The sequence below is a fragment of the Bos indicus x Bos taurus genome, chromosome 7 (assembly GCF_003369695.1).
Source record: "Bos indicus x Bos taurus breed Angus x Brahman F1 hybrid chromosome 7, Bos_hybrid_MaternalHap_v2.0, whole genome shotgun sequence".
Lineage (NCBI taxonomy): Eukaryota > Metazoa > Chordata > Mammalia > Artiodactyla > Bovidae > Bos > Bos indicus x Bos taurus.
This window is the reverse complement of record NC_040082.1, coordinates 10,832,479-10,858,658: the sequence shown is the minus strand read 5'-3', so window position 1 is coordinate 10,858,658 and position 26,180 is coordinate 10,832,479. Positions and strand designations below refer to the sequence as shown.

The 26,180-nt window shown below is 37.0% G+C and overlaps 1 protein-coding gene across 2 annotated transcripts; it reads left to right on the top strand.

The window, feature by feature from the left end:
- Positions 1 to 70: 70 nt before the first annotated feature.
- FAM174A (family with sequence similarity 174 member A) lies at positions 71 to 22,521 on the top strand. 2 transcript variants are annotated; one of them, XM_027545530.1, is made up of 3 exons: positions 77 to 678; positions 9,043 to 9,177; positions 21,957 to 22,521. In XM_027545530.1, the coding sequence occupies exons 1-3, from the start codon at positions 236 to 238 to the stop codon at positions 21,958 to 21,960; spliced, it is 582 nt and encodes a 193-aa protein (XP_027401331.1). In that variant the 5' UTR covers positions 77 to 235; the 3' UTR covers positions 21,961 to 22,521. The 2 variants fall into 2 exon arrangements, with proteins under 2 accessions (XP_027401332.1, XP_027401331.1); XM_027545531.1 differs by lacking the exon at positions 21,957 to 22,521 and having other exon boundaries at positions 71 to 678; positions 9,043 to 9,181.
- Positions 22,522 to 26,180: the final 3,659 nt, after the last annotated feature.

Sequence of the window (26,180 nt, the reverse complement as noted above, 5' to 3'; positions counted from 1 at the left end):
GTTAGCAACCGGGAGCGTCCCTAGTAGCAGGGGGCCGCTGAGATGTACGAACTTCCGGTTGTCGACGGCAGCTACCGCGGCTGCCGCCTCCGCCACCTGCAGCGGGCCAGGGCTTCGCTCCGGCTTCCGTCAGCGTTTCTCCTCCGTCTCTTCAGTTAACACGCCCATGGTCCCGCCTGGAGCCAGGGCGGCGGGCGCCGGAGCTCGCGCGCGGTGAGGGAGCCGGCCGCGGACCATGCAGCCGACGCTCTGCAGCTGCTGCCTCAGCCGCGCCCTGGCCTCGGCGCTCCTGCTGTCGCTGCTGCTGCCCGAGTTGAGCGGGCCCTCCGCGGGACGGCCGCCGGCAGCTCGGGCCGCGCCCGACCTCCAGCCTGCGGCGCGCGGTCCGCGCACCCGGCCCCCTCCGCCACCCGGGTCCTCCGCCGCCCGGCCCGCGGGCCGCGCTCCGGCCTTGGAAGCCGCGGGCGCGCGGGGAGCCGAGGGCGGCAATGGCAGCACACCCGGGGCGGGGCCGGCCGCCGACGACCCCGGCGGGAAGGCGGGGGCCGGGGGCCCGGCGGGCGGTGTCCTGGCCGTGAGCCCCGACCCCGGCGACAAGCCCATGACCCAGCGGGCCCTGACCGTGCTAATGGTGGTGAGCGGCGCGGTGCTGGTGTACTTCGTCGTCAGGACGGTCAGGTGAGGCGAAGCCTCCGCGAGCCTCCCCGGCAGGCCTGAAGCGCGCTTATCTGCCGACCTCCTCCCACCCCCTCAGTCACTGTGCCTGCTGAGTGAGCTTGTAACGAGGACGGTCTTGAAAGCCGGTGGTACCTTTGGGAGTGTTCAGAACGCCAAGTCCCTGCTGCCTCCCTTTTCATGTGTAAACTATAAATTAACACCGAACCTCTATATCAGTATTTATTTAAGTAAATTGATAGTAATGCAGAATGATCTTTAAGGATGATTTAAAGAAGTTCTTTTAACAGCAGTTTCCTGCTGTTGACTTTTAACTCGCCACCATCGATTGTACCTTATGAAGTTTCTTACTTTCCACCTTTTCTGAACCTGGAAAACTGACAACTGCGTATGGTTCAATCGTAGTTAGAGTCCGCATTAGAAACATCTAGCATTCATTTTGCAAGACACTAAATAATGGACATGAGCTTGAGTAAAAACTCCGGGAGTTGGTGATGGACAGGGAGGCCTGGCTTGCTGCAGTCCATGGGGTCGCAAAGAGTCGGACACGACTGAGCGACTGAACTGAAATAATATGGTGTGAAATGTTACCGATTTCTTGATAAGATGGAAAACTGATACCCATGCAGCAAAGGAAGAAAAATGTCATAAATATGATCCCGTTATAATGTTGGAGAGTATGTTTAATATCTTAACACTATGTATGATTTTAACTTTACAAAATTTGAATTAGTAAATGGATAGATTTACTTTTTTTTAATCTTCAAAAAAACTTTTCTAAAATGAATTCATCTGTAAATAATTATAAGTCATTCAGAAGCTTAAAGTTAGAAATGAATAGTTTTTTGAGCTTATTCTTACTGCTGCTGCTGCTGCTAAGTCATGTCACTCGTGTCCGACTGTGCGACCCCATAGATGGCGGCCCACCAGGCTCCCCCGTCCCTGGGATTCTTCAGGCAAGCATACTGGAGTGGGTTGCCATTTCCTTCTCCAATGCAGGAAAGTGAAAAGTGAAAGTGAAGTTGCTCAGTCGTGTCCGACTCTAAACGACTCCATGGACTGTAGCCTACCAGGCTCCTCCATCCATGGGGTTTCCCAAGCAAGAGTACTGGAGTGGGTTGTCATTGCCTTATCCGTATTCTTACTATAGAATGTTAGATTACAGAATTACTTAAATTTCAGATTTGTTACAAATATGGACACTTAAATGACATCTTTCACTTTACCTACGATAAAACTGACCTAGGAGAATAAAGTGGTATCCCACAGTATATAATAATCATCACTGATTGTACAATCCATCATTTGCTTTGTTTGAATTTTTTTTTTCCATGATGTCTGTGTCCAAATCTGTGATCAACCTTTTGATTAAGTACCAGGTTATGAATAAGTAAATGACTATCACCTATTTTTCTACTCCATTTAATGCCTTATCTAGTAGAAAAGGAATTATATAGTTCAATTAGTGATATTTTACATTGTTGTAAGTAACTTCCACTTGATGCGTTCTATTGTTATAGAAGTAAAGTTACTTTATGGCATGAATCATGGTATTATAACATTCCAACTATGTAATGAGACCGATTTGGAAAAATCATAATAAAGCCTCTTAGTTGGGGACCACCTCTCTGAAGAGCTGAAATGCAGAGCTAAGAACTCACTGTTAGAAGAAGCCAGCCAAGAGAAGAGCTACTCCTATTGACTGCAGTAGAGGTAGTTGTGTGGGAATGCACTGGTTTGTTCTCCAAATTATTTCACTTTTTTTTTTTTTTTCCTATAACTGCCTACCCTCAACCACTTCATATATTTCTTTAAATGGATTTACTTAAACAAAGTTTCCTTTTAAACATATCTGTTTATTATTTTGTGAGTGAAAAACATTATTTAAGCCAACATTCCTTGGCTTAAATAGCTAACTGATAAAGTACAGCACAACAGGAAATCCTGGAGGGCGGGAGGGATCTCTGAGACCTGTTCAGATATCTGCAATATTGAAACTATTTTCAAAATAATACATTCCCTTATAAGTTTATGACTTCCCTGGTGGCTCAGACGGTAAAGCATCTGCCTACAATGTGGGAGACCCAGGTTCAATCCCTGAGTTGGGAAGGTCTCCTGGAGAAGGAAATGGCAACCCACTCCAATATTCATGCCTGGAAAATCCCATGGACAGAGGAGCCTGATAGGCTACAGTCCATGGGGTCGCAAAGAGTCGGATATGACTGAACGACTTCACTAGAAGTTTATAGGACCCAAGAAGTTCAGTGATAATAGTTTCAAATTCCACAGTGCAGCCAACTCATAAGAAACTACCTCTTGTTGAGTTTTGGTGTTCTATCAAAAAAAAAAAAAAGTTAACACCAGAATCTGAAAAGCTATTAAAATGTACCTCCATTTTCCAAGTTCATCATATCCTTCAAATAGACCACGCATAGCAAATGATTGAAGGCTGAAGCAGATATGAAAATCTAGCAGTTTTCTATTTTTCTAATTTCTCTCTTTTCATTTTCTATCTCGTTCTATCTATTTAAGCCAGACATTAACAAGATTTGAAAAAAATCTAAATCTATGCCATTTTTTCACCTTTATTGGTTTTCTTTTTGACAATATATTTTTCACAAAAGGCTATGTTAATCTGTAGTGGATTTATTATAATTTTAAAAAGCAAATGGTATTTAAAATTTTCTTAGGTTTAATTAATATATTAATAATTGATATTTATAATCCACATAATTATAATCTATTCAGGGTCTTAAATAATTTCTAAGAATGTAAAGCAATTTATGATCAAATGTTTGAAAATCACCAGTGGAAACATTATTTGAGCTGCATAGTATTGGTTCACAAAACCCAGCAAATCCAGGCCGACTTTTTATTAAAGAGAAAGCTAGAAAATGTTCATGAGGTGTTACAGGCATATAACCACCAAACTGAAACTTTCTTCTTGATATGAAAAAAATATTAGAAGAAAATTGAGCAGTAATTATTCTTCTCACCATGTAATTTTTATTTAATGCTGTATATTTCCCATATAGCATTGGAGTACCCTAAGTATTGTTTCATACACAAAATAAATGATGAGTCTGATGATAACTTTTGGGGGATGATCTTTTTTCATTTTGCTTTCACCTTATTTGTAATCTTAACATATAAATATTTCTTGCCATGGATTTTCCATCTTCATTTCTGTAAAGCTTATAAGGGTACAGTCTTTTCAGTCTGATTCTATTGGATGAGTCACTAACATTGTCTGTTAACAGCAAAATTCTGAATCTATAGCTAAGAAAAATTGGACTCTTTAACCAGTATCTAGTACATTCATTCAGGCCAACTCCTAAATATAGTTGGCCACCTGATATCCAACTTGATTGATGCTAACAATGTCTGGGCAATGTTCAGAACAGAACTCATTCTTTTTGCTTCCAGATTATGAAGATCACTTATTTTGGTGAATATCCATTTTGACTCTCCACTTCCAAAATAGGTGTGGCAGCACAACAGCATTATTTATTTGTGCCAACAAGGAAGAACGGGCCAAAAATCGTCCTTTCGTTAACTGATATGAGAAAACACTGAGAATATTTTACTTGTAAAGTACTTGAACTCCATAAAACTTCCATACTGTTTTTAATTTAATTCAGTTATTATGAATGTGTAACTAGAAGTAACTTCCCCTCTGAGTCTAGAACTATTCCAAAGAAAAATTAGATTCTTTCTGTAGAAATTGAAATATATATATATAGAAGGAATAAAGTAGGCTTCCTAAGATTAGTATATAGTCTTTATGAAAAGAGACTCGTTGTATGTCTTATTCTCTATTATATCCCCAGTGCTGAACATTATGTACAAAATGTGGTAGGCATTGGGTAAGCAGTTGCCTAATATATGAGCATTCTTGGTTCTTAATCAAGGATCAGTGTGGGTCTAGGGAAGACTCAAAAACCTCAGAACAAAGGCTATTTACAAATCATTATTTCGCTAAGGCTAAGTACAGTGTTTGCATTCAGGCATTAACTAAATGAACTGGGTTTGATTACACTGAGAAATGTTCGGGTAGGGAAAACAGTGATTTTATTAGACTTTTCAAAGGAAATAACATTTTCCATCTCCTGTGTATTTTTTCTTTAACACTTCCTTCCAATATTAAAGGAATATTAGATTATTACTTCTATTAGTTACTATTTTAATTAAACACATAGAATAACCCTGGCTAACTTAAACTAAAGGGGATTTCCTGAAAGAATATTGAGATCTCAGAAAGTCAAAATGCAACAATTAGAACTGGACATGGAACAACAGACTGGTTCAAAATTGGGAAAGGATTATGTCAAGGATGTATATTGTCACCCTGCTTATTTAACTTATATGCAGAGTACATTAGGCAAAATGCTGAATCACAAGCTGGAATCAAATTGCAGAGAGAAATGTCAATAACCTCAGATATGCTGATGACACACCCTTCTGGCAGAAAATAAAGAGGAACTAAAGAGCCTCTTGATGAAGGTGAAAGCAGAGAGTGAGAAAACTGGCTTAAAACTCAACATTCCGAAAACTAAGATCATGGTATCCAGTTCCATCACTCCATGGCAAATAGATGGGGAAACAGTGAGAGACTTTTATTTTCTTGGGCTCCATAATCACTGCAGATGGTGACTGCAGCCATGAAATTATGAGACACCTGCTCCTTAGAAGAAAAGCTATGACAAACCTAGACAGCATATTAAAAAGCAGACATTCCGACAAAGGTCTGTCTAGGGCTATGGCATTTCCAGTAGTTACATATGGCTGTGACAGTTAGACCATAAAGAAGGCTGAGCACCAAAAAATTGATGCTTTTGAACTGTGGTGTTGGAGAAGACTCTTGAAAGTCCCTTGGACTTAAAGGAGATCAACTTGTCCATCCTAAAGGAAAACATTCCTAAATATTCATTGGAGGGACTGATGCTGAAGCTGAACCTCCGATACTTTGGCCACCTGATGTGAAGAGCTGACTCATCAGAAAAGACATTGATGCTGGGAAAGAGTGAAGGCAGGAGGAGAAGGGGACGACAGAGGATGAGATGGTTGGATGGCATCACTGACACAGTGGACATGAATGTGAGCTAATTCTGAGAGAGAGTGAAGAACAGGGAAGCCTGGTGTGCTGCAGTCTGTGGGTCGCAAAGAGTCAGACACAACGGAGGAACTGAACAACAACAGTCAAAGAGCAACTGGAGATTCACAGAAACTAAGTCAGCTTAGGAGAGGAGACACTAAAATATCACAGAGGTTTCTTGGCAGGAACAATCCACTGTGAAGGTATGCAGTAGTTTTCAGTCTCTTTGTCCCTTAGTTGAGGAGTCAAACTCCACAGAAGGAGAGGTGAATTAAGTCCTGGGAAAGAAGGGCCTGGTTTGGCTACAGTCCATGTGGTTGCAAAAGAGCTGGACAAGACTAAGAAACTAAGCAACAACAACAGGGCTGGGGTCAGTTGCTGTCTAAGCAAAATCATGGTTCTGTTAAGGCAGAAGTTTCCTTCAGGATAAATAAAAAGCAGGTAACTGTTGCAGTGTTCAAAACTAAGAAATGGCCTAACCAGAAGAACACAAATGCACTTGTTATTGCTAGTAGCTACCAAGTTCTTACTTTTTTTTTTTTTCCAAGTTCTTACTTTTTACCAGGAAAGGATGAACCAGAAAATGCAATTCACTTAAAACAATATATCCAGTCTAGTATAATGTAAGATGATTGTGTTAGGGATCAGAAGACTGGTAGCTAACCTTGGACCTTGGTTAAAATTACTTAGAATCATATAGGAAGACAATACACCCTAATGTTTAAGAACCCAGACTTGGGAATAAAATTGCTTGATTATTTGCTCTACTATTTACAGTCCCAAACTTAATTTTTTCTAAGGTCTGACTTTCTATGTTTAGAATAAGGATACTTAAAGGCTTGTGGTGAGGATTACCTCAGGTAGTGCTTGTAAGCTGCTTACCTCAATTGCCTGACTTATATGCACACCCAGGAAACAGTAATTATTTTTAGTGAATTCTTTTTGTATCTGCAATTTCAGCTGTAATATTTTGGTGGGAGTGTTCATGGTATTTTCTAAAATCTCCCCCATACCATATTCTTTTAATATATGAACTCTGAAACTAATCCGCAAGAGGTTAGGTCTGACAAGACTAGAGATGTGGTGGGGGCAAGGAGAAAAAAGAATGGGAGATGAAGATGAGAGAAATTTCAGATAAAATAATTTTTGCTATGTGTTGTATACTGTGTTGTCATGGACAACTGAAATTGTGGCTCACCAATTTTTATATAGCTTTGTCTCAGTGCAAAAACAAAATGAGTTCCAAAAATCATTGTTGGTTACTAATTCACCTTTTTGCCCCAAAATACTCAAGGTAAATTTTATATCATTAGTTGTATCTTTATTAAGATTTACTCAGCTTTATCATCGTACCTGATCACATAGGAGAGTGTATGTATATAAAATATCCATTAAGTACTGTATTCCTCAGTCTAGTTTTGAATGATAAATAGAAGAAATTACTTAATAATATCCTACAGGCATTCAGTTAAAACAGGAAAATCAGATCAGTGCAGCAAGTTATAGCAAGTTACAATGATTGCTTGTCTCCCTTTCACAGAGTAGTAAAACGAAATGAAGTTTTATTCTGTTGTGTTTATTTTATGTAGCATCATACATTTTTACATAAAACTTTATCAACCTTACTTTACTACTTTAGCTTTATTTTTCTACTGTAGCTTTTACGTTATTTAAACAGAAATGATTCTTACCAACCTGAGTATAATGAAACATTGAGGAATCTGCATTCAGTTGAGACAACTATTTGAATAATAACTTGAATATCTAGAAGGTATCTGATCAAGATCATTTACCTGTGATTGCCATGTGATAAAGGAATATAATTCAATAGTATAAACTATACTGCTACTTTCTTTTGCTTTCTTAGGCTTACATATTTTCCTCTCTACATATTTAAAGTTCCATTTTTTAAGACCCAACAAAATTTGTTTTCAGATTGCAATATGCATTTACTCTGTCTGGTAAAATAATGTACAATATATAATGCTATATATGTAATTATTAACATATATAGAAAGTTTGAGCATCGCAAGCTTAATGAAAATAATTATTTGTGGAGAGAACCACAGCTGTTAAAATTGCATGAATTTTAAATCCTCCTTTGCTCTTTTGTTCAAAAATAATGTACACTGCATATTAGAAGTATCCTTTTACTTAAGATTTCAATACATTTTTTATATGTATTATATTTTACACTTAATGTTTATTAATATTTTAAGTAGATGGTCCCTTGAATCAGCCCAATATTAAGCCTTCATAAGTGTTTCTGGCTTTCCCTGAGGACAGGAAAAAAAAAAAAACATCACTACATGTGGGTGTATTGTATTTGATGTTTTTATGGCCATAAAGCTGCCATGACCACGTAGCCATTGCATATATCTTTAGACTTAAGAAAGATATTCTTAAAAAAAAAAAAAAGAAAGAAAGATATTCTTAGGAGAGTCTCATTTTAAGTTTAAATTCTATTTTACAATATGTAGTTGTTTTTTTAATTTGACTTTGATGCTTTTGAACTGTGGTGTTGGAGAAGACTCTTGAGAGTCCCTTGGACTGCAAGGAGATCCAACCAGTCCATTCTGAAGGAGATCAGCCCTGGGATTTCTTTGGAAGGAATGATGCTAAAGCTGAAACTCCAGTACTTTGGCCACCTCATGCGAAGAGTTGACTCATTAGAAAAGACTCTGATGCTGGGAGGGATTGGGGGCAGGAGGAGAAGGGGACTACAGAGGATGAGATGGCTGGATTACATCACTGACTCGTTGGACGTGAGTCTGAATGAACTCAGGGAGTTGGTGATGGACAGGGAGGCCTGGCGTGCTGCGATTCATGGGGTCGCAAAGAGTCGGACACCACTGAGCGACTGAACTGAACTGATGCATACAGTTTCTTAGCGGGGCTGAAAGTTAAGAAGTAAGAAGGCCTACAAGAGACGAGAGAACGGCTGGAATAGAAGGCCTCAGTAAAACTATTGGACCAGAACAAAGACTTAAGAGATTATCTGTCTACATTATCAGCTGACAGAGAAGAAAGTGTGTCAGAAGAAATGGTGATGGCACACAGACATACAGGAGTAGGTTTTGTTTAAAAAGTAATCTAAAATAAATAATCTTAAATGGTTAACTGGTTACATTTCTGAAATGTAGCCATTCTGATACTGAACGCCTTCAGTGTCAGAAAGTGGAATAATTTAATTTACAAATAAGTGTAAAATTAAAATCATCCATACCACACTTAGAAATAATTTTTATTCATTAATATTTTCTATTTAATAGGATGAGAAGAAGGAACCGAAAGACTAGGAGATACGGGGTTTTGGACACTAACATAGAAAACATGGAATTGACCCCTTTAGAGCAAGATGATGAGGAGGATGATAACACATTGTTTGATGCCAATCATCCTCGAAGGTAAGTGTTGAGCAGTTTAAAGTTGAATTTCTTTTAACAGTTTTTATCCTAAATGATGAGTTTTGGGTTCTGTTTAATGAAGTTTTTTGTGCTACCCAACCAATAGCTCACATTCACTTTGCTTTGCTAAAATAGTTGTGTAGGATAGAATACCATCTCCCGGAGAAATTGTCACTGCAGGGCTCCTGTGGGGCTTCCTTCCCTTTTGCTGCTGCATGAAGATAATCCTCTGTGTGTGTATGTGCATGTGAGGGGGGCGGGGGGAGGTTCTGGGAGGTGTAGAGGGAGATTAGTAAACTTGATTTCCTTTCTGCATTCTGAAAATATTTTGGTTTTAGTCTTTGTTACTCTATTTGTAATCAGCGTTTTTGGCAAAATTGTGGGGCTAATGGTCAGCGGTCTGATACTGTGGCTATTATGTCTATTCTTATATCTGTTCTCACTGAGTTAAGAGCTTTCCTAAAAGGTTTGCATAAACAGAGTTACATAGATATAGCCTAGTTTCAGTGCAGATGGCATGAGGAAGGGAAGCAATCAAGTTTCCACTCAATAGGGAAGGCCATGTTGGAATAGAGGAGAAATTATTTGGGTGAAGAAAAGCTAGCATCCAGAGTCAGGTACATACATAGAAAAAGTAATAGAAATCTGGGGGTTAAAAAAAAAGTCTCAACAAAAATTGGATTATTAACTCAAGTATATATGAGCTTTTGGGTGCTGGTAATTAATTCATTTAATAAAAACATATTCATAAAATGCCATAGTAATAGTAGAGTCTAGATATATAAGTGTGACCCAAACAACTGTATTTGCTCGTTAGCAATTCTGTATCTTAGTGAAAATAAACATGAATAAAGTACATTAAAATGTATTTATTTAGAACATTCTAAGGTTTATTTAGAACATTCAAATATACGCCATGAAAAGCCCTTAATTTGGCTATAAAGTACTGTATAGTTCCCATTGTCTAATATTACCAGTTATTAACTGTTTGCTTAGGTCAGATGAAGTTCCTCACATGCATTTAGGAGCCATTGTATGTAACAGATATTTATCTTTACATACTAGAATGAGAGTCATTTCTAAATACTGTTGGGAACTGAGAATGAGCAAACAGCTCATCTTTTCTCTCCTCTTGGGCTGACCCTACAGAAGGTGCTCATGGAGTAGGATTGGGGGGCAGAGTCTCACTTTTTGTATAATTATTTTCCTTTAATCTTCTGCAAAGTTTTTATTATATTTTAAAAGTATAGTATTTGTCATGTTTTAAAAACTTCAGTGCATATGAGGCACCTCTTTCTGCACAAACACAGAAAGGGAACACAGAAAAGGAAGTTGTCGACTTAGTCAGTCAGGGTTGTTTCCAAAGAGGAACTGAACTTGAAGCCTAGCTTGTCTATTTCAAGTGTGCTTGACTCAAGACAAAGGTTGTTACAGTCAGCAAAAACAACCCAGAGTTTGTAGTTGTGACAGATGATAGTTTATTCAGAAAGTGAGCAGCACAGAATGTCTAAAATGCAGACTGTTGTATGTGCGTGTGTATTTATACGTGCAACATGTTGCATGTGGGGATCAGCTGTGACAAGTCCTGGGAAGGTGCCAGTTTTTTCGGTTGTTGTCTTTTTTTTTTTAAAGAGTTTGTTGTTATCCTGCTATTGTTACTGATATTATTTGGCTAGAGTGTATATAATCAAATAATCAGATGTGCCTTGAAGAATGAGACCTCTTGTTGTAGTGGGAAAAGTGGCCTAGGAGAGATCAAGAGGAGCAGAAGCAGGGAAGGTGGGAGGGATATAAGAAGGCAAGAGTTTCCATGAGGTTGTCACCCACAGCCATCTCTTATCTGCGTCTCACCTCATCACAGGCCTCTCTCTCCTATTTATCTTTCATAAACCCCTCTTTTCATGAAGCTTGCATTCCATCAGAGAGCTAAACATGAGTCAGAGTTACAGAAACAGAGAAAGAGGAAGAATAGGATGATGTGGGAATATATAGTGGGGTTGCAGAAACGAATGATCCAGAAAAACCTCTTGGAAGTGACAGGTAAATTGAGGCTTGAAACATGAATAAAAATTAGCTAAATGAAGGGTGGCTAGAGCAGCCGGAGTTGGAGAGAGAACTGCAGTCACAGAGAATCAGAAGCAACAGAGTAAAGTATATTCAGGGAACTGAAAGAAATGCATACTATATTAGTATGTATGAAAGAAATGAATGGGGGAATGAATGATTTTTGAGCTTTGAATGCAAAAGGCAGAACAATAAATTAGAGGCAGATTGTGACCCATGTTAAATCAGTTACAAATTATTCTACAGGTTGCAAAAAGCCACTTGGAAAATTTTAAGATAGGGAAAACATAATGAAAGCTATATTTTGAAGATAACTGTGCATAAATTGGAGGAAGATTATGATAAACAGCAAGAGGACCAGGAAAAAGATCAGTTAGATGATACACATGTACATTGGAGGAGTAGAGACTTCTTGGAGAAGTAAGGGAACCAGGAAAAATATCAGTTAGATGATATGCATACATTGGAGAAGTAGGGACTTCTTGGAGAAGTAAGGGAACCAGGAAAAAGATCAGTTAGATGGTATACATACATTGGAGAAGTTGGGAATTCGCTGATGGTCCAGCAGTTAAGACTCCACTCTCCCAATACCGGGGGGTCTATGTTCAATCCCTGGTCAGGGAACTAAACCCCACATGCCACAATAAAGACCTGGAGTAGGCAAATAAATAAAATATCTGTGTATATACATATATATATTTGTTTTTTAAGAAAAGAGAAATAGAGTGGAGTGAATTATTCAAGAGGCTTTGAAAGATATTGTCAACAGGAGTTAAATATTCTGTTTAGAAGGTGAAGGATAGAGAAATGGAAATACTGGATTGGCCAAGGTATTCATTCAGGCCGAACAAAGAACCCAGTAATAATGGAGATGCAAGTTTTGGGAATAATGATAATTATCAATGATGATTGATAATGAAATAAGCTTGAATTTCTTAATGTTATGATACCATTTACTTAAATGACTTGGGGAAAACTTATACATATGTCTGGACTAAGTAAGGAGGACGGCACATCATTAAGTGTGCTTGTGTGCTGTGCTTAGTCGCTCAGTCGTGTCTGACTCTTCGCCACCCCATGGACTGTAGCCCACCAGGTTCCTCTCTCCATGGGATTCTCCAGGCAAGAATACTGGAGTAGGTTGCCATGGCCTCCACCAGGGAATCTTCCCAACCCAGGGATCAAACCCAGGTCTTCCACATTGCAGGCGGATTCTTTATCATCTAAGCCTCATCCATCCAATAAATCAGTGATATAGCAGCTAGTTCATATAGCAATTTTTTAATGCTTGGCACTAGTCTAGGGGCTTGGGTCACATAAAAGCAACAAAACAGAAAAGAAAAATTTTAAATATCCTGACTTTGTAAAGCTTACCTTCCAGTGGAGAATAGGTGAGATTTGGGGGCTGACATTTCATTTTCTACTTTTCCTTTTATATATTTCCATGTTGTTGGATTTTTTTTCCTTCAAAGAGCCTATGTACATGCATTACTTAATTCCCCCTGCCCCTTGGGAATAATTTCAATTCTATAGAAAAGTTATAGGAATAAAAATATTACAAAAAGTATCCTAAACTTTTAATCTAGAGTCACCTATCTTTAACAGTTTACTTCATTTGTTCTCTTACGTTCTCTCTTTCCCAGTCATCATGATACAGAAGAATGCATCCCGCTCATTTTATATAAAAGTGATTTTCTGATATTTCCTCTTTATTAGATTCAGAGTATGCATTCTTGGTGGAAATACTCCATAGATCGTTGTGCATCCTTTTCGGGACATCCTTACCTGCAGACACACAGTGTTCACCTGTCCTTGAGTAGCAGTGGTAATGCAACTACTACAAAGGCATTTTAAAATCATACAGTATTCTGCTTCTCATCAAAATTTCCCCCTAGATTTAGTACCCATTTGTCATTATTCTTGCCTGATTTAATCTTCACCATGATAGTTGTAAAATTGTGATTTTCCAACCTCAACATTTCCTCCATATTTACCATTTAGCACTGACATGTACTGTTAGCAAGAGCTTATCCTTGTTTCTTCTTTATCTATATATCTGTCTTATCAGTGGCAACCCACTCCAGTATTCTTGCCTGGAAAATCCCATGGACGGAGGAACCTTGTAGGCTACAGTCCATGGGGTCGCAAAGCGTTGGACATGACTGAGTGACTTCACACTACCCTACACTATTACTGTCTATCTTATTGACTGTAAAGATTCATGATTTTCTCTTTCTTCGAAGGTTTATAATTCATTGATGTAGTTGCCAGTGGGGGCCTACTCAGGCTGACTTCTATGCCCCTGTGACTTGCTCCCATTTTTTTTTAAGAATTTCCTTACATTCTGGCCTAACAAGGTGTTCCAGGCTCATTTTGTATCTGCACCAGCCATGGAATCAGCCATTTCTCAAAGGAGCGCTGGTTCCTTTGGGTACCAGCTGAGCTCTTTGCTATCAGACGTCCTTCAGCAGACATTTCTATGAATGTATATATAACACTTACACACACATATGTGCCCTTATACATGCATGAGTATACGTGTGTGCACACACTTGGTCGTGTCTGACTTTTTGTGACCCCATGGACTGTAACCCACCAGGCTCTTCTATCCATGAAATTTTCCAGGCAAAAACACTAGAGTGGGTTACATTTCTTACTCCAATATACATGCACATTTGCATATATGTGCATACTTTATATACTGTTACTTCACGCCTCCCATTCTACCATTCCAGTCTATCCCCACTGGGTTCTTCTCTCTTGCTTTCTTCCTTTTCCATAATGACATTTTTCTTGTTCATTGTGTTAAAAATGACTTCCAGCAACATCCTGGCTCCCAACAACATCAACACATTTACTTACTGCTCAATCTTATAATAAAACTAATCCCATGTCAGAATCACTTTGCATATACAGTAGACAAACGTACTACTAAGAGTTTAGGATTTGTTTGCAATTTTTTCCTTACAACCTCATCCTGCCCAGAACTGAGGGTAGTCAGGTATTGTAAGTGATTTGGCTTAGTTCTTTTTTTCTCCCTTTTCAGTGTTTACAGTAGACCTTTAAAATATAATTTAAGTCGTTTGTTTCTGTTCTAGTTTTTTCTGCCTTTCCCATCTTTATTGTTTTGTTTTGGGTTTTTTTTTGTTGTTGTTATTGCTTGGAGAATCCCAGGGACGGGGGAACCTGGTGGGCTGCCGTCTATGGGGTCGTACAGAGTCGGACACGACTGAAGTGACTTAGTAGCAGCAGCACGCCTCCAAAAGTAAAAACTATACCAGAAAATTTTAAGAATACATACCTGCTCACTCTAGGATACACTCAGAGAAGTACTGCTCTCTTGATCCCTTCCACAATTCTTCCCACCCTCACCCATTGTAGATGGTCAATTTCATTACTTTCTTGTCGGTCCTCTGTGATTCTTTTGATGAAAGTTGGTTGGAATATATATTTCTTACATTTCTCTCTCTTACACAAGGTGTAGCCTATAGTTTATATATTTTTATATTTTTTGGTTGCACTTAATAGTACTCCTGTGAGTCATGCTATATAAGTTCATAGAGATTTTCTTTTTCACAGCTGTGTAGTGCTCCACAGGTGTATGTATCATGGTTTATTGAATCAGTTGCCTATACTTTCGTGTTTGGGTAGTTTTCATTCAATTATTTTGCAGTTACAGGTTATCCTGAAGTGAATAACCCTGCACATACATATTTTTGTATTGTTGGAGGTGTATGTTCAGGGTAAATTTATAGGAGTGGGATTTTTGTCAAAGGGTGTGGAGTCAGTTTTAACCATGAATATTGGAGGTGCCTGTGATATCCTAGAGGATGTAATAAATTGGATGGAGTCATCTCTTCATTAAAAGCAATGATAAACTGTCTGCCATGTATCCTGAAGCACTCCACTAAGCTCTGGGGATAGTGGTGAACAAAAATGGATAAAATACCCAGCCTCGTGCAGTTAACAATAGATATACATCCATAGGCCAGGAATAAAGAACAAAGAAGTTTGAGCTAGAGTTGGGATTCCTGATTATCATTTTTCAGCCTTGCTAAAACCGGAGGAAAGGCTCTTCTCTAGGCCCAACCTGCTTTTGTACCTTTTGAAGTGAGCAGTGAGATGGATGCATACTTCAGGGTGCCAAGAAGCAAAGGCTATTTTTTTTTCTCCTTTTATTTTCTTCTTCAAACAATGTTAAATAATACCTACACTGATTTTAGATATCTGCTTTTTTTTTTTTTTCCCCCAAAGTCTGTGCACACATGGATCTCTTTTTCTGTCTCTCACTTTGAGGAAGGTAGACTCATTTCTTTTCTGCTACTGGACAGAAGTTTCAAAAACATGTAGGTAGAGGTGTGTTTGTATTTCTGTTACCTTCTGTAACATAGAGATTATTTTCTGATGAGATATAGAGTAAAAACTGTTACTTTATTTGAAGTAGATTTAATAGGTAAGACTTTCTCTGGTTTACAAATGTTGGCATATGCATACATGCTCAGTTGCTTCAGTTGTGTCCAACTCTTTTTGATGTTATGGGACTGTGGCCTGCCAGGCTCCTCTATAGCCCGCCAGAATCCATGAGATTCTCCAGGCAGGAATGCCTGGAGTAGGGTGGTATGCCCTCCTCCAGGGGATCTTCCCGACCCAGGAATCAAACCCACATCTCCTGTGTCTCCTGCATTGCAGGCAGATTCTTTACCCACTGAGTCACCTGGGAAACCCTCCAGTGTAGGTGTCAGATATTAAACATGCATTATGCCGTCAATTTATTCAACATTTCCAATCTCATGGAAAAGATGAACAGATCTCCTTCAACTTACTATGGAGTTATGTCTGCACAAAGCCATCATAAGTTGACAATATCATAAATTGAAGATGCATTTAATACACCTAACCTGAACGTCAGCATTTAGCATAGCCTACATTAAACATGCTTAGAGCACTTATATTAGCCAGAGCACTGATATTAGCCTACAGTTAGGCAAAATCATCTAACGCAAATCTATTTCATAGTGAAGTGTTGAATGTCACATGTAATTTGTTGAATACTACACTTAAAGTTTGGTTGTATGAGTGCAGAATGGTTTAAGTGTGTCATTTGTTTACCCTCATGATCTCATGGCTGACTAGGAACCGTGGTTCCCTGCCACTGCCCAGCTTCACAAAGGAGATCATGCTAGCCTGAGAAAAGATCTTGTTGGATTATCTTCAGTCCAAAATTGGGAGTATGGTTTCAAATGAATCCGTATTGTTTTCACATCATCATAAAATCAAAGACTTGTTAAGTCAAACTGTCCTAAGTGGAGACTGTTCTGTATAGATCCCACTGTGACTCACTTTAGTAATGGCTGATAATCATGGTTAATGCCATGATTAATGCATTATTTTTAAAGGGAAAAATCAGCACTTATATGGAGAGTATATCACAAGGTCTTTGTAGACCCTCAAAGAGGATTTTTACCAAGGGCTTCCCAGAGCAGTCATATAAATGGTAGAAAATCCAAGGGAATGAATGGCAGTGGTAGAGAGAATGTCTTCAGAGGGATAAGATCAGGCACGGATCCTGTCACTGAGCCAGAAGGAAAACTGGAGAGAGTAGAGTAGCAGAATTATAATAGGTATAATAATCACTTAATAGTAAATGCCTACCTTAGTGCAGGATGTACCAGACGCTGTACTAAGCTCCTTACGTATACGATGAATTCATCGAGACTGTCTAGCAAAGTAGTTTGTATTGCTTTCACTTTAAAGATAGGAAAACTGAGGCTTGGAGAGTTTAAATTATCTAGGCTTCTCTTCCTACTGCAATCCTCATTCCATTTTTTAAGTATTTATATGATTTATACCCATAAAGAAAATAATTCTAAAGTCTGTTCATTCTGTCCTCTATACTAGCACACAGTATTATTGTTTGTTTTTCACATGGGGACCCCTGTACTTGATCTTAGTGAAAAGGCTGAGAAGCGATCAGATGGGACCCCTAAAATGAGAAATGTAAATATTATTTGCCTGCTTTGTTAGTTGCAACACAGAATCATATTAGTCTGCAATAAAACTGCTGGTGATTCTTGTTGGAGCATCTCTTACTGATGCTTCCTTCATTGTTTAAGTGCTTTCTAAAATTCCTTCACCTTTATTTTCCAAACTCTGTCTATAAAATAATAAGAAACAAGTCATTTTCAGAAAGTAGATTAATTTATTTACTTATGATTTAATCACAGTATGAAACTAGCCTTTTGTAGTCAGTTCTTCCTGAGTGACTATAAAAGGATGTGGCTTTTAATATATCAAGATTTTAATAATGATTGTTGTTGGTGGCTAAAATTTGGAGTAATAATTTTTACCATTTCTTTGCATTAGATTGAACTATATGGAACTGCTACTATATGGTTTAATCTAAATCTCCTGAGAGAAGTTTATTTTTTCATGTAATAAGATAGATCAGGCAGGGCCAACTCCAAGAACAGTACATCAGGGCTCTGGCTTCTATTCCGCCTGATCCTCCTAATTCTGACTGTCTTCATGTGTGAGTTTCATTTTTAGACCAATAATAGGATGGTGCCAGCAGTTCCTATAATCATGCCCTGAACAGTAATTTTCAATGAAAGTTAGGTACCAACTATCTTGTGTCTCTTTCCTTAGGAATGAGAAAAGTTTCCCCAGAAACTGTTTAACAGAATTTTATTTGTGTTTTTCGTATCATTGGTTATGTGATCATTGCTAAATTGAACTGTGGCAAGAAAAATGAAAATACCATAATTAGTTCAGAATTATCATCTGGGGTTGAATGGATATTAGGGAGTTAACCATCATTACCACTAGGTCTGCTAATTTAAGCTTTGAGGTTAATATGATTAAATTGGGAAAATTTGTACATATGTGGGAAAACATAGCTCAAGCTGTTTAGTTAATATAATTTCTCTTGAATTTGCTATTGTTATCCTATTACATCTATTTGTATATTAGACATAATTTTTTTTGGTTAATGAAACATTTTACTCAAAGGAATTATAAACTAAACCACATACCAGTGTTTTAACAATTGTGTAGGACATTTTAGCTCTCTCTGATAGAAATGTGATGAGAAATCAGAGATGACTATGTATTAACCAAAACTTACCTTTCATTTTCTTACAAGCATGTTGGAAATAAATACTCATAACCAGTCTCAAAAATGTAGTTTTAAACATTACTTCATAACACAAAACAAGTGGAAATAATACCTTGTTATTCTTTTTTTTTTTTTTATTTTTTTAATACCTTGTTATTCTGTTTGATTTCTGCTGAAGAGTAAAGTTGTTGTTATTATTTTATAATGGTGTACACTAAAGGACATTTTGACAATCTTGGTTGGCAGCTTTTAAAAGCTAGTACTTCTATCACTTCAAGGCTATTCTAGTAATTTCTGCCATGTATGTAATTTTAAAAACTCTAAATTTGCTTCTTAGCTCTTCTCTTCTGTCATTAAATTTAATACTGTATTATATGTGTTCGTTACATTTGTGCTCAGTGTTACTTGGCCACAGAATATTTTCTGGTTATTAACATCAGCATATCAGAATCAGGAAACAGATCTAAGTGTGTTGACCAGAAGCTCTCATTTAAGAAGATCTTATTCAAACAGTTATCAATTTGCAAATAATAATTTATAATAAATAATTCTAATTTCTAAATCACTACTTTCAACGTGGAGCATAACATTTTATCAGAATAAACACTTAAGGTTATTCTAAGTAAATAGAGTATGTATAGGAATCTGTCAAAGTACTAATGCTTATTTTAGCTAGAAATTGGTATTTGAGGATGTCCAGTGTGTGTTACTAGTAGGATAGTCTGTACCTGATCCACTTTAAGGGAACTGTGCTGTCTTTGTTATTATTTAAACAGTTAAAGAGAATGTCTGTGTAGGGTTTAGGGGGTTTTTCTCAATGTTTTACTTTTCTGTGGACACTGAGCCTTAGAAAGAAATTTTGCCTTGTTCCAGTTATCATCACAATGTCTTCATTGGTAAAGAACATGAACAATGTGTATATTATTAAATGATTATGTAACATTAAACACTGTTTGGTAATGCTGTTTTCTCATCTCTTGACATGGTCTAGAGGTGCCCTGTCTAATTTGGTAGCCACACTAGCCTTATGTGGCTTTTCAGAAATTTGAAAGTTGACTAGCATGACCCAGGAACTGAATTTTTAATTTTCAGTTCAGTTCAGTCACTCAGTTGTATCCAACTCTTTGTGACCCCATGAGCCGCAGCACGCCAGGCCTCCCTGTCCATCGCCAACTCCCTGAGTTTACCAAATTCATGTCCATTATTAATTTTATTGGGTTTTAACTGATTGAAATTTTAACTTTAATTGCCAGATTGCTATTGTTTTAGACAGTACAGAGCTAGAACAAGTGTTAGACTGATCTAAAGTAATTCTGTCAAATGGAAACTCTTATAGAGTAGCTGAATCACAAGTTTCTGTTCATACAACAGTTGATCTGTTTAATAAAATGCTTGCTTACTGCTTTGGTTCAGAATTTGTGTTCAGCTGTGATAGTCTGGGTCGCAGACTCTCTAAGGTATATGCTGGGCTGGATGGGCAATGCAGGCAGAGCTTGCCACCCAGAAGGCTGACTTATATGAGTTGGGTTGCAGGACAGTAAAGGGACAAGGATCTCAAGTTTATGAACAAAAAGTCCTAAACACAATTATTAAGGCATTAACCTTCCCGAGCATTCTCAGATAGTGTCATTCTGTACAATCCAAAGACATTGTATCTTCTTTAAAAAGGACCAGGGAGAAAAAAAAAAAAAAAACTCCAGGAATCTAATATTTTACAAGTGTATTTAAATGAAGAAGGAATAACAATATTCTTGACTACACTAGGACAGTTTTCCCTTTCCAACTTGATTTGGTTTAATAGCTATTTGATAGTTTAGGATTTTCTGAGTTAGCTTTTAGGTTGTCCTTGAAAATGTCTTTTTTTATACTGTATCATTGCATAATGTTTACAGAGACAGAACATTCTTGAAGCTTGAAAAATACCCAAACTGAGATTTCCATAAAATGTATTATTACTACACATTTGCTTTACTTCATAGAAAAGCATGTGTAAGAATGCTTAAAATGAGATCTGCTCTCTAAAATGTTTAGGCACAGAATATAGTATTGTTAACCTTAGGTTCAATTTTACATAGCAAGAACATCTCTGGAACATATCCATCTTGTATAATTGAAACTCCATACCCTTTGAGTAGCAATTCCTCATTTCCCTCTTCCCTCAGTCCCTGGTAACTACCAGTCTCTTCTCTACTTCTATTAGTTTGACTGTTTTTTAATATAAGTAGTGGGGAATCTAGAATCACAGAGACTCACAAGTTTTTCTCATATCATGAGAAGCCTGCAGAAGTTGGCTGCTGGCATCTGTTCCATGGCAGTTTGATGACAGGGTCTACATGTGTGTGGTTTACCCAAAGCTTTATCCTAGTTACATGGCTGCTGCAGTTTCAGCCATCACATCTGTTACCAGAAGAGAAGACAGTGAGAGGCAAGAACCCAAGTCACATCTGTCCTTTTATCAGGAAATCAGAATTTCTCAGAACCTTCCCTCCTTCCAGCATATTATCACCCTTCTTAGCTCATAAAACTAAATCAGTATTTTTATTAGCAAAGAGGAGATAATAGATATTGCGCAGACAATGAAAATATGTCACTCTGACTATTCAAAGTATTTTCTGAAGGTTAAACTTGGCAGCTGGCAAGAGAGAATTGGTTTTGCAGGGGATCCTGAATGAATACATGAATTCTGGGCAATTATTGTTCATGAGTAGCAGGTTTTTTATTAACCTTCAATATGTATTTTTTTAAAAAGCTTAAATTTACCCTCAAAATATATTGGAATTTCCTTAGCTTATAACAACATAATCATTTAGAGATCTATTATAGATTGCTTATTATAGTTTAGATAAAACATTAAGTTGGAAAAGAGTATTACTCGTCCTCATAGATATCTCCAATGAAGTTCTATATGTTAATGATGATTATAAAGGACAACTTATTAAGTTAGTAAAATCTGCATACCTTTGCTTTTGGTTGGATTAAATGCTTTCGGTTGTAATGGCTCTTATTAGCAGAAGTTCCTTAGCATCTGTGGTTTAGATTAAGTAGCAGTAAAGCCTGATGTATAAATAGAATTAAAGTGTATAAATATGTGTGATGAAAATATAACCTCATATTACCATAAACTAGTCAATAAGGTAAGAAAATAGGCATATTTACCACATCATATAATTTATAGAAAGCCTTATCTTCTGTATGGAAAAATTTTATAACTGTATTATAAATATTAAAAGCATTTTTTGATTGTTTCATTGAATATACTTCCAGGCCTGCAGCTTCAATTAATGCTACTTTCTGAAGGTTTAGAAATAGGATCTGTTAAGGATTGTGTTTACAGAAACTATAAATAAATAATTACATTGTATACTTGTCAAAGTGGTTCTGTGTATAAAATTCGTTTGAAAAAGTTAGAAGTATAATTTAAAGAATAGTATCTGATATAATTAGTGTAGACAAAGTAACTGTTTTATTAGTGCCCTTCATTATAATTTCCTTAAATTAAATACTTTCATTATCTTCTGGCACTCCAAGTCTTTGGGGATATTTTAAAGTGTGTTTGAATTTGTTCCAGGATAAGCATTTATAGTATTTTTTTTTCTTGCAGATAAGAATGTGCCTTTTGATAAGAAAACTTCATCTTCTACAATGAAGAGCAGAATGTCTATGTTTAAGGAATAAAAAGCCACTTTATCAATTGGGGGGTATTTAAGTTACATATATTATGATAACCTTCAATTTTTTGTTGCAATAAATGTGTATCATTTGTTAGTTTTTCTCTGTATAGAAGTGCTGTTAATGGGCTCAGAGTTGCTGGGAGTAAATTGTACTATAATAGAGATCTGAAAATTACTTTAAAGCAGTGTGTTTTCTGATCAATTTCTCTTTCTTATTTACCTTATTATTGTAAACTGTTTATGTACTAATCAGTTCATTTTATTTATATATGTATATATATATATATAAATTATTTTTTGGCTGGTTAAGGGTTGTTTTTTTTTTCCTTGGAACTATAAATCCCAACAACCAACTGGTGTGTAACTTTATCAAGATGTATTTCCCGTTTTTGTGGGGAAAAGAAGCCAAATTTATTATCTTGAGTTTGAGTTTTTTAAATATAAAAGTGTCTGTGTTGTGTGTAAAACAATAAATACTATTTAAAATTCTTTGAATGTGGTATAAACAAGATGTGTTTATACAGTAAACCCAAAGCTATAGATTTATAGATTAGCATATGTATTTTATATGATTTCTTTAAAAATCTGTCAAAAGTTATTGTATTTTAACAACTTCCTTGTTAAATTATGATACCATGTTGATTAGATATTTCAGAAACCAGTGAATTTCAAAGCCATTTAATTTGTTTACAGTATTGTGAGAGAAGTACCAATGAAAACGTTCCCATCACGTTATATCATAGAAGAGGAAGGAATTGAAGTATGTGCATAGACTTTGGAGTCAGACCTAGATACAGAGATTGACCTCATTATCTTCTGAACATGTAAATAACCCTACTGAGCTTCAGTTTTTCACATTCTAAGAACTAGAGGAGAACTGACAGGAAAAGTATGGGTCACGGACTCCTTTTCCTAGAGGGGCCGTGAAGGTAATTTAAATCTGTGTGTCAGGACAGGCTGGTTGATAGAGTAGTAACAGATGGTCCCCAGATCACGGTGGGTTACAGCAGAGATTTCTCTCTCACTCACACTGCCCGTTTGTTATGGACAGTGATTCTGCTCTTCAGTGTTTTCTCCAGGGCCGAGCTGATGAAGAAACCTCAGCTTGGAATATTGCCTCGTAGCTAAATGTCCAGATGCGGTGAACTGCATGCTAGTTGATAAGCATCTGCCCTGAAGTTGTATATTTCATTTCCATCTACATTTTATTCCAAAACAAACCCTGAAGCCTCTGTAGAGTTCAGCAAGGCAAGGACAGGTAATCCTCTAGCAATGAGGTAACTTGGAGTATTTGACCACTTAAAATGCCAAGTTAGTTTCTCCTATATGCTAACGGGCTTACCACAGTGAGCCAAGTCCCCCTGATGTCAGTATATTCTGTATATTATGTAAACAGAGACTAAAGAGATAATATATTTCCTGTTCTGAAGGGATCAGCCTTTGTTCAGCTCCCACTAATAGTTATTATGAGGAACTATTTACACAGTGTTGATAAATACTTTAGTTTTATTTTCCGAAAGAAACCAAGCCTCCAGATTTCTTATATGAAGCTTCATCATTTAAAAATGTTATTAAAACCAGATCATACCTAACATTTTGTGATATTTGAAAATCATTTACTGTAGTGTCTTAGAAATAGTGTTAATTCATTTAATACTTGTTATTTATAAACTGATTTTTGCATTAAAACTAAATGGAAGTAAGAATCAAATCTATCAGAAAATAAGAAAACTAGCCATTAAGATAAAGCAATGATAATCGTTATACATGATCTCTAAGTTGGCATTAAAGGGGATGTTACCAAATGTTTTAATATGTGGCAGCAACTTTATTAGAAATACACATCTCTAGGTTACTACTTTAAAAAGGATATCTTTTATCTGAGTATGAAATTCTGACATGTTTGTTAAAAATGCTCATATTTCATTCCTTTCATATAGTCATTCTTATATTGCAAATCTACTATTTTAAGCATCATAATAAGTTACTTTGATTCAAGTGCCAGATAGTACACCAAATTTTATTTAGCACACAATGTACATAAATTTTCATTAGATGTGTAGCAATCATGGTGATAATATGGTTAAGATTTTCACCTACAAAACTAAATGCACACTGTAAGTAGCTGGTGTTTGAAAACATGTTAGCTATTCTCCTGTCCCTTTTGTACTTCCTTTGGCTGTCTTATTAGAAAGAGCCTGACCTAAGAATTAAAGATCAGTGGAAACTGGTGTAATTGCATTCATAGCTCAGGAGGGAAGTAAGTGGAGAAAAAGAACAGGTTTGGAGTAGCTTACAGATGTTCCACCCTTGATCTGGAAGCCTGACCAGCCACTACATGTGGCTGGAAAATCGCATCACTTTTTGCCTGATTTCCCATAATTATTAGATAAGTAAACACTACTATGGAATCAAATCCTTGGCCTGAATACTCAACCTACACCTTGTCAGCTTCTCTCTAGTTCTGGAGTTTAGTTGTTTACCAAGGATATAATCTACTACCTTTTATTATCTATTCTCTTTTTCCTTCTTTTTTGCTCTTTTCATTGTAGTTCTGTTCATTTTTGCTTATTCAACATAGGTTTATCTAATGTACTTTTTAAAGTAAAACAGTAAAGGAAGAATAGTTTGTTTCTCTCACGTTGGAAGATAAAAGAACTTGTAAGGAAAACTACTGAAGGGATGAATATAGTAAAACAATCCATTTCATAAACGTGTGATAGGAATTTTTTTTTTTCCTGATACTCCATAAGCTTTCCCAGCGTTTTCAAGGATGGCATTCATAAACAGCTTTATCTTCAGTGACTTACAAGAATCCAGCAAAAATGATTCTCAGTACAGATGCTATGCTTGATAGATTCTTACTAAGATAGATGTTTGATAATTCCTTTAATTTCACATCAGTCCCTACATCAGCAGTTGAATGTTTTATAAATCCACAGTTTCCAACATATTTTGCCTGCCCATATTAATGGCATGATACAAGGCAAAAGGTAAAAGCAGAGGGAAGAAGATGGAAGAGGGATCATCCCCAAACCTTTATGTCTGGCTGTTTGAAAAGCCAGGGATGTTGTGTATTTCATTACAGGATCCTATTATAAAGACACAGTATAGGGTCTCTAGCCAGGTTTCCAGCTCTATTTTTCATCTAACTCTTAAATATATGTGTTTTTACTTGGATTTCTCTCCATTCTGATTATACAGGTTTCTTCAGTACTCATGACATGTCATCAGGGATAAGTCAAAGTTTCTCAGTTTTTCTCAAATAGGCATTTGAAGCAAAGTAAGCAAACATCTCTGATAGTTATTCCTCTTAATCTGCAGGGTCCTTTTAGGGCAACCTGGCCCCACACCTATTTTAATTACTCTAAAAGGATTAGGAACTTATTTTATCCTTTGACTCTGCTCACCCCCTGGCCTAAGAATCTTTAGAGTGATTAGACTGTTTTGGTGGGAGTGGTGGTTTCATTTTGTTTTTAATCCTTTAACTCCAAATGGGAAGGATGGCAATCTTTCAGCTTCAGACTTTAGCTCTTATCTGCTTGTCTTATGTTTATTTCCCACTGATTCTGTTGTTACTGTTCATCTATGCAGGGTCTGATCTCCTGCCCTAAAATTCCACTTTTATTTTACCTGGTAGGCTTCTCATGGACTAATAGCTTCTTATGGACAATTGAGCTAAGTTTTAGGTGAACAAGCACCAGTGTAGTCCGAGAGGTTCAAAAAGCCTGCAGATTTACTTACTTCTAAGCAAGACACATGAGACCTTTAATTATTTGCCCTTGGTTTGTCAAATTTGCATTACACCATGCCTGGATTGAACAAATCCTAAAATCTAAGGTAAAATCAATAGGTGTAGTCTTTCAGAGAAGACAAACTGTGTCATTTCTGCTGATAATTATTCTTTATTGGAATATGGCAAGCTGGTCTCCAAAAAGGTAACCATCCCAATTCTCTGGCTTGTCTTTTGTAATGGATTTCAATGTTCCATTTTCCAGATATAGATAAGTGAATTGAATTTCACAAATTGCCATAGTTTTGAGGTGTTTTTTTCTTTTTCTTTCTCAACTCTATGGTAAAATAGACTTTTGACAAAGATAGGTTTATAAACTTATTTCTAGCATCCACAAGGGTCCAATGTTTATTGCTCCTGA

Coding starts and splice junctions, on each gene's coding strand:
- FAM174A (XM_027545530.1), top strand. CDS start 236: ATGCAGCCGACGCTCTGCAGCTGCTGCCTCAGCCGCGCCCTGGCCTCG. Junction 679..9,042: donor TTCGTCGTCAGGACGGTCAG/GTGAGGCGAAGC, acceptor TCTATTTAATAG/GATGAGAAGAAGGAACCGAA.